Consider the following 9,322-nt stretch of genomic DNA (forward strand, 5'->3'; position numbering starts at 1 on the left):
TACTGTTAAGATAATTACTTAATACCAGAGGCATATTTACGAGCCCTTTGCGCCACCGTACCCTTACTTTTTGTGACACTCCGGTGATGCAAATAAAACAATCATATCTATGAGGCCACATGTGTGACTTCGAATAGCCTCATAGATATGGAGTAAGGAAAGGCAACGTTGCCTTACTCTGAATTCAAGAGTTCCATGGGCATCGCAGTGGGTTTTTCCACGCAATACCCATAGATTTTGACACTTCCCCAGATTTACAAGAGCATACAAACCTGGGTAAGCTCCAAAACTTTATGGCCTCGAGGTGAGGTGTAACGAGGAGCAATAACTTTGGGGCATATTATCAAGAACGGCGTTACAATCATCGCCGCTTTAGCGTCAGGAAACTGCCGCTAAAGCACCGATAATGGGCTTGATAATATGCCCTTGAGAATTCCAATAGAAGCCCATGTTCACACCAGAACATGGGCTTCTATTGTAATTCTCCAGGGCATATTATCAAGCCCATTATCGCCACTTTAGCTGCAGTTTCCTGCCGCTAAAGCGGCGATAATTGTAACGCCGTTCTTGATAATATGCCCCTTTTGTTCTCCTTGTTTTTCCTCTTTCTATGTGTGCTGAATTCTGCAGCACACATAGTAAGAGGAAAACACCTCTTAGGACTTTCTGTGCTGTAAGGTGCTCCTTCCTTCACAAAAAACAATTCTACCGACAACATAGCCCCCTTGCACCATGTTGCAAGGGTTGCCTACGTTGGCACTAGGCTGCCGAAACGGCATCAGTGTCGGGAGAAAGGACAAGAACGCACTATAGTGCATTCCTGCCCTTTCACTTTGGCGTAAAGCAGTGCAGCAAGCTGACTTGCTGTGCTGCCCTATGCCAAATCCCCATGAATGAGGGCCCAGTTGCGATGACCACTTAAATTTGCATAAGTATGATTGTGGTGCAGGAAGGTGTTATATTGAAAACATCCCTGATGTGTCATTACAGGTCTCATGATTTATGCTATAAAAGAATAATTTCTTGGCTTACAATTTCTCAACATGGTAGCCTCAGTGATATTGCGAGTTGCAAAGTTTAATCCAAAAAAATACAAATTTACTTATTATACATGTTCTTGAGACTTTATTTCTTAATGTTCAAACAGTATATTTTGATTTACAATACAGTGGCTTTAATAGGTGTCCCTCATTCTTCTGAAAGACCCAACCCTGGGGCTCATGGCTCCCCAGTCACTGTATCGCCTGTACTCCCCGGGTCTCAGGTAGTACTGGCGGCCTCTGTAGTTGGGCTCCTCATAGAAGATCCAGTGCCCCTCAAGCACATTACAGGAGTGGATGTCATGGAAATTGAATTGTTCATGAACATGTGGACAGTCTTCGGAGAACTCCATCATCTGGCCACCAAAGTTCTCTCGTTCATAAATCCTTATGCTGTAGGAACCGCGGTGCTGTGATAGCAAGTAGGAAGGAAAGAAAACAAAAGAGGGAAAAATCATGTAAGTGTATAACACGTTTTGAAAAACTTGTACTGGAACATTTAGGGAGGGCAAATTAAACCTGATTTCCTCACTCCGTCATTCCAGCACCGAAAGGAGTTTCATGTAATTTGAATTGAGCATAACCTCATCCTTCTACACTTATTTTATTGAAGAGAGGGATTCTTGTTGCACAGGCAGAAGATAACAGCGTTCAAAGTTTAAAAAAAGTGTATTTAAAGTTTGTTGGGAGTCACATCGAAGTTCTTTACAGGTGTCTTACAAATGGTTACTGGAGTTCCTCGATGCTCCAATTGAAACAGAACAGAAGTAGAAGAAACCCTTCAAATATCAAAGCAACTGAGAAATGGGGTTCATTCCTAGCAAAAACTCGCCGGCAAAGCATTTCTTGAAAAATACATAGTAATCCACCTTCAGCGCAGGGATGAGCAAATCATGAAACTTTACCTTGTATGGCAATGTTAGGTTATTTTTAATGTTTTGTAAAGTTTGTAAAAATTACGAAATTATCTATATTAAAAATATCATGAAAGAACACTCTGAAATTATGTTTTGTAGCAGAAAACTCCAACGCTCCATTCTTGTCATTCATTAAATTATCCCCTGAAAGCTGTTTTGGGGAAACTTCTTCTGCAAAAACGTTTTAGCGAGAAATGCTTGCTTTCATTTGATACATTTCCTAATAAATCCATGAGTTACAAGCTTTGTCTCAAATTGTCCAACAGACTTTGCAGGCACATTATTATTTGCTATACCCAGCTTCTGATGATGGGGCGACATAAATTGTGCTGAGCGAAACTCTCAGTAAATGAGTTCCAATGACCTGTGAATCTCTTTGGATTATTTCAAGTGGAAGTGACCTATAATCTTATGTCAACATCCACATCTCTTTTGGCGTTGTGTTTGTAATTTGAAAGCATCCAAATGGTTAAATGATTTTAGTTGTCAGATCCATAGAGTTTGGTTGTCGAGAAATAGTGCCCACTGTTCGCCGTTTGAGGGAAAGCAAGAATTTCTGAATCTGCTAATAGGTGTTCTGAGGTTTGGTGGGTTCAAGAAACCACTTGAATGCAGTAATACATAATGAAAAATAAGAACAGGGTTCCCTCTGACTTGCTTATGCATTGCTTAAGTAACACCTGCTGGGATCACTCAATGAATATCCACACATTACTGACAAGAAAACTCATGGTTCCTTGAAGTATTAAATCATAGACATAGTTTTCTGGAAAAGTTTTGGAAAGGAGCAATATTTATAAACAAAACAATCTGCTCTGATAGAAAAATAGAGAAAATCGTGCAGTGTATGTGAGTTGTGGAATATTGACTCGTGGGAATGAAACCGCAGCTCAAATCAGAATAAAATAACGACTGCAGAATTTTTGAGTGGTCAAACAACACCATTTCAAATGTTTTCCACCAGAAACATTGACTTGGAAGGCAATCCAGTAAATACAAAAGTCAATGTTTCAACCCATATCATATTTTAACTTAAAGTTGGGTCTTCCTCAGGAAAATATATGTAAGGCTCGCTTAATCAACTACTTGGTTGGCATCACCAAAACAACAGAATAGGCAGTCAGGAAACACTTTTTCCAATTATATCGCTTTTATAAGTGGGGTCAAAAAGATCCCCTGGGACTTGTGCATTAAGGAGCCTTGCAAGAGGGGAAGGAGAGGATGTCCTCTCTTTACATGTATTGATCCCATAAAATGTTACAAAATCATTGACTGACCAAGGCTCCTATTATTTTCTGCTCTACCCTGGTTCCAAGGAACACTGGGTTGCCCCTCCTTATAGCTCTAGCTGGTAATAGACAATGTGTATTTGTGTGTCAGTACTTTGCTGTTTGGTATTTGTTTTTTTACTTTTGTAGGCTCTTTTGAAAGTTATTTTCCTTTCCTTACATTTGCAGTTTCTGCTTTCGAGTTTTAGTTTTTACTTTTTAAAATGCATTTGAAATCAAGGGAGTGGTGGCACATGTAATTGTTAACGATACCAGCCTGAGGTTTGTGTTGGTTAAATGAGTTCCTCCTTTTAGTTAGAAGGAGATCATTCTGGAGTGTATCCTGGTAGAGAAACACATAGAAGGGATAACAGGTGGGTATCTTGTTGAGGTTTAAGTGGTGCACTTGCTCAAGGAAAAGGGAGAGAGACCTAAGAGGGCTTTGGCGATTGAATGTGAGTTTCTATCAAGGATGGCAGAAACAGCAGATTCTGGGAAGAGAACTCTCAAACGATAATTGGGTAACATTACCCCAAAGATGCTGCCATAAATCTCCTTCCAGGTTTCATTTTTCACATCCACAGGAATTCCTCATTTGCTTGGGGAAAACAAATGTGTTAATTCCCCCCATAGTTTCATCTGGCTGGGACTGACCATATGGTACACCTAGAAAATCCCACTAGGCAGTGAGAGGAGGGCTGCTTTAAAGACCGAGCCAAGGAATCATCACCGGTTTCAACCATGAAGCAGCCCTCATGTCATGCCACATAATTATCGTATATGCATATATATGATTTACTCCTACAGAAAAGCAATTTTCCTGGATCCTTTGCTTTACCTAGCGTTATCACACAAGTTTATGAGGCATTGTATAATCCTTCTTAGCCCGTATAGTTTGAAAACTGTGCAGTAAACTTATTTGTTGGTCTCATCTTTAAAATTAATTCTCAGGGCAGAATTCTCCCTGGCTGCCTGAAAGCGCCAGATGTGTTTTGCCATATGTACCTGATAATGGTATATGGAGCTACAGCTGGTTCCCAGATTAGGCCTCCCTGGTGATGAATACTCCAGAGATGCTGTAAGGCCACTCACTGGGAATGCAATAAGTAGTGCTCTCCACTAGAAGTGTCCCAATGAGTGGCCCACGTTTATTACCAAAGCACTGATGACAACTACGCAATAATTATAATGAATCACTGAAATACATTTGAGAGCAAAGATAGTTTTCAACCGAGTTTGTAAGCATTGAAACCAAAGTTGTCTCCAGTCACTTCTATAAAATATTGTTCATTTCTCAAAATACTCCAAAAACCCAGTTATTCAAAGATGCAAAATGCTGGTTTTCCATGTAAAACTTAAGTACCAAAATAAAATGACTACTTACCTGTGGAGTCAAGCGACAAGACCGAATTGAGTCATTGAAACCCATCCAGTGGTGGAACTCTGGGTACTCCCCCCTTCTTAGAAAGTACTGGTGACCCCTAAAGTTGGGGTGCTCATACAGCATCCAGTTGCCACTTTCAACCCGGATGGAGTTGCAGCGGCTGAAGTAGGGTTGCAGGTCAGCGCAGTCAGAGCTGCACTCGTGGGAGCGGCCCTGGAAGTTCCTGTCCTCGTAGAAGGTGATCTGTTGTAATAAAATAACATGAGTTGTCAATATGCTCTGTAAACTCACATAAACCGTTAATGAAAGGATATCTTATAGAAACAAGGAGAAAGTATTAAGGAAGGAATAAGTGTCTCGCACCTGGTTGTAATAGCCACATTATCATACAGAGGGGTAGACAAAAACTTTAGCTGTATATCTTTCAGTGTTTAGGGGCATATTCATCATCGGGTTGTGCCACCTTTGCACCATGCAACGGGGTGCAAAAGTAACGCAATCCTCAAGTTTGATTTATCAAGCCATGCAAGGCCACCCTGCATGGCCCTGAGTGGTTTGATAAATCAATAGTAGCGCAACACAGCGCAAATTGCTGTGCTGCGTAACTCTGCCCTGGGAAGGCGTTCCATGGGTGGAGCACGCATCCAACCATGGATTCTGAAGCATTCCCAGATTTAAAACTTCTGGTAGACCTGGGAATGCGTCCTAATGCTATGCCTTCCCAGGGGATGCATAACAAGGAGAAATATCTTTAATCTCCTCATTACTTCCTCTTTCTTTTTGTGCTTTGTGTAGCAACACACATAGAAAGAGGAAAATGCCTCGGAAGATTGGTTTTATGCAGGAAGGTGTCCCATCCCTCACAAAAATGATCCTGCTTACAACGCAGACACCCTTGCACCATGGTGCACATTGTGCATCAGTGCTGGGAAAAGAAGGGAATGCACCATATTATGCTAAATGCTGTGCATTCCTGCCTTTTCCCCTGTCGCGCATGGCAGCTAGGTGACTTGCTACGCTGCATAACATTTTGGTAAAGCCAGCGCTATTAAATGTCAGTGCGTCATATATCAAGACTGAGTAGTCCTCAATCCACCTTGTACCTCTTTAATACAAGACCAGACAACACCCCTCACCTTTCCCATGTTGGCTGCAGAAGTGTAGCGAGTGCTCATTGGTGAGACTGCAGTCACAGCGGCCCTTTTAAAGGCCCGGGAGCCCTACTTCCGGGTCAGTAAACAATATGTCGGAGTTTTTTTCTGAACAGTGGCGTGAATGTATAGGCCATTCAGTTCTAACATACATTCCAGCAGAGAATGTTCTGCATTTGTTTAACGCTGTTGTTTATTTAAGCTTAGTGTGAAAAAAATGTGCTTACAGGAAAGAAAATTGTAGGTTTGTGCAGCTCTAAACGCACCACGGGATAGACGGTTCAAAAAGGCTTCTGCTTCTGGTTTTACGTTACTCTGCTTTATTTTGTTAACTTGCAGACTATGCAATTGCTGCAACCCTATGAAAAAAATTCTGTAAAAGTTGAAAGTAAATTAGAATGCACTTTATCTAAAGGCTCGATTAAACAATCCCGGGGTAAACCTTGTCTTCTTCAAGGAGTAGATCAGTCACAAGTCTCTTCCCCAGCAATGTGCCAGGCCTACCACTGAACGTCACCATGACATCACTTATTCTACTTAGATATACAAAGAAATTGGGTGTATTCCAAATGTAGTGACCTCACAAGCTAATATCTTTAAAAATATGTTGGAGCTGCATTCAGCCCTCCATCCACAAAGCCCTATGAGGCCAAATAAGGTGCTGTGCCAGTCGGAGGCAGAGGAGTTATGCATCCTTGTGAGATGTTACATCACTTTTCCAAAGATGCGCTTCTCTACACTGCTTTGGAAACGTTACAGCCTTTCAGTGGGATCAGCTGCTGACCAAATGTCAAAGGCATCATCCTACTCAAGCTGCACGAGCATGTTCACCCAAAAGAGTGATGTGGGGAAAAGGGTGTTAAGAAAGGGTTTGAGGTTTGACGTCAGGTGTAAGAGAAGGTCAAGCATCTGAGCCACCAGGAATTCAACAAGAGATTTTGACCTTTGTGACAGAAGAAGTCGCTCTGCTCAATAGAAAAGCCCATGTAGCTGAGGGTTACACCTGTTTTTTGTTTCCTTGAGGCTGAGTTTATCCTAGGAGAAAGGGTCATTGCTCGCAATGCTTTTCTCCGACAGACATCTCATAATGTGCAATATGTGATCCATGTATGCCCAAAACAAATCCACAAACTTAAGGAAGTATTGAATCAGGCAGACACACTCAACCTTATCGTGAAGAAATAAGAAACCATCACATTCCTCAATTGGCTTTCTATTGAGTACAGGAAAAAGCTCAGAGTAGTAGGCACACGCTTATCTGAGATAACAGTTGATGAAGGAAAGTTTGCATGAGGACAGCTCCGCATATGGAGATTCCGCCTATGCCGAAGTACAGATTCCTAAATGAATAATAGTAGGATTTGAGTTTCTACTCCCTTAAATGAGATGAAGTCCCACAATAGAGAGTATGCTCTTGCAGTACATTTAGATTTGTGTTACTTCAATACACCAGTTTGGGGAGTTCTCCACCCCAGCGGGGGAGATCTTTGTCACTGGTGCAAAGACCTCCACTGGTGCAGTGAATTCCTATTCAAAGAGAATAAGCAAATAAAAGATAAATAGTCAAAAACACAAATGCCTGACACACGATAACAATCCGAGCACATAAATACAATACACATTCTCGTCTTTGTCCTCTTTCCACTGGACTGCCAAACAGGATGTCACACAACTACTATAGATTCCAAGATGCATGCAGCCCCAGAAAAGATGAAAAGGAACTTTACTGTGAAGAACACAGACCTTTTTTAACCGTTGTTGATGTTCATTGAAAGTACATGATCTGTCTCCATACACCCTCAGTGGAGCAGAGAAGGCGGCGACGTGGCAGGAGTTGGCAGACTCAGCCCATGTGCTAGAGGTCCGCACTTTGGGGGGTCCTTAAGATGAAGTGGCAGGATGAAGGGGTGGCAATTGAAGGAAATGTTCTCTAGATACTGTAGGCAAATGCTCTTCTTGCAGGAGGATCTGGATCCTGTGTCTGTCCCATCCCCCTCAAGGAGCTTGTCTTCAACACCATGCACCCTGACCTGCTTTATGGCCAGCCTGTTCCAGGGAGGCACAAAAAAGGCCGGGTAAGAGCTCAACACCCCTCTCTCACATGCAACACAGATATTCACCAAAATAGTGGAACACATTTTTTGGGTGCTTGACTTGCTATTTTATGTGGGCAGCTGTGTGTGAATAGCATATTGTGCATTGGCTTTCACCTGCTGATTCATGTGGTGGAGTCCAGAATGTTCACTCTCCTTGCAGTCGCAGGGTTGTTGCACATGTTTGAAGACTAGTTGAAATATGTGATGTATATTACTTCCATTTAAAAATGAGTTGACAATTTTAAAATTATATTAAGATATAACAATTATAAATGAAAACATTTGGCTAGTCAAAAATATTTTTCACATTTTGTTTCAGGTTCATAATTTTATTCCCTGATAGCACTGAAAATCTTTTGCAGTACCAACTAGTAGCCCTTCTCTGCACTTGACAGACTCCAAGACTTTGCTTGAGTAGATTTGAGCCTACTGTAATAGATGTACGTGTAACTTTTGTGAATAGCACATTTGTTACTCTTTTGCGGATTTGTTTTAGTATATGCATGTCCCTTCCTAAACCACTTCATCAATTTCCCTTAACCCCCACCCATTTATAAGTCAATATTCCCCATCTTCAAACCATTTCTTTGTCCCCCCCACATTTACTATAAAAACATATACTATCCCTGAGCAAAGGACTCCTCGCTTCAAAGGAGCTACTGCCCTAGTGGCTCTGCTGAAGGCACTGAAACGTTGCTGTGCAGGCGACATGCTCCATACACCAGAAAAGGCAAACTCCCAAACAAGGAGTTTGTTTTTGAAAAATAAAAAACAAATTGCGTGTGTCATTAACCCAGTTAATTGATCAGGAATGCAAAAAGAACAATTGATGGACAGAATGCAGAACAATGTCATCTATTCACCCCAGAGATCTGGGCCTAAATCCATCTTTTTTTGCTCACCATGCCATTCCAGTTTGGACCCAGCCATATGCAAATCAGTCTTGACCCTGAGCCCAATGGGAACAGTCCAGTCCGAACTGCCAGGCCAGGTCCTCCCTGGACTGGAAACAAGCTTCCTAGGACCGGGCTTTCCACGGTGGTCCCAAACAGGAAAACTGATATTGAGTGTCTTTCCTCATTCGGTCTACTATTTTCTACCTGACAGCCCAATGTCATTCAGGCCGTTGGCCAAAGGTTAATAGTAAATATCAACAAAGTCTTCTCCAAGTAAATGAGTAAACAATACGTTTATAATATAATAATATAAATATATCATACATCAGACCAGTACTGACAATACTACTAGCACTACTACTATTAGCATTTTTCCCTGGCTTCCTCTCCAAATACTTGTTACTTTTCAGGGACCCTCTCTGTGTATTAGAACATTGGCCAAAGGTTTCCACTGGTGGTTCCAGTATAGGCTCTGTCAGCAAAAACATTGATGGATAACCTTGCACTAAATAAAGTGGGAAAACAGCGACTCGCCATTTCTGTCAGCGAAACACTAAATATACCTTCAAG

At 41.6% G+C, this 9,322-nt stretch overlaps 1 protein-coding gene across 1 annotated transcript; it reads right to left on the reverse strand.

Annotated features, from left to right (window-relative positions):
- Positions 1 to 1,097: 1,097 nt before the first annotated feature.
- Positions 1,098 to 5,784, reverse strand: LOC146858149 (gamma-crystallin-3-like). Its single transcript, XM_085648914.1, has 3 exons — positions 5,746 to 5,784; positions 4,610 to 4,852; positions 1,098 to 1,450 (listed from the first exon to the last, which is right to left on the reverse strand). Exons 1-3 carry the CDS (start codon positions 5,782 to 5,784, stop codon positions 1,175 to 1,177), a joined length of 558 nt encoding a protein of 185 aa, XP_085505040.1. The 3' UTR covers positions 1,098 to 1,174.
- Between the last annotated feature and the right edge of the window lie 3,538 nt (positions 5,785 to 9,322).

The sequence above is a fragment of the Triturus cristatus genome, chromosome 3_2 (genome assembly GCF_964204655.1).
Source record: "Triturus cristatus chromosome 3_2, aTriCri1.1, whole genome shotgun sequence".
Lineage (NCBI taxonomy): Eukaryota > Metazoa > Chordata > Amphibia > Caudata > Salamandridae > Triturus > Triturus cristatus.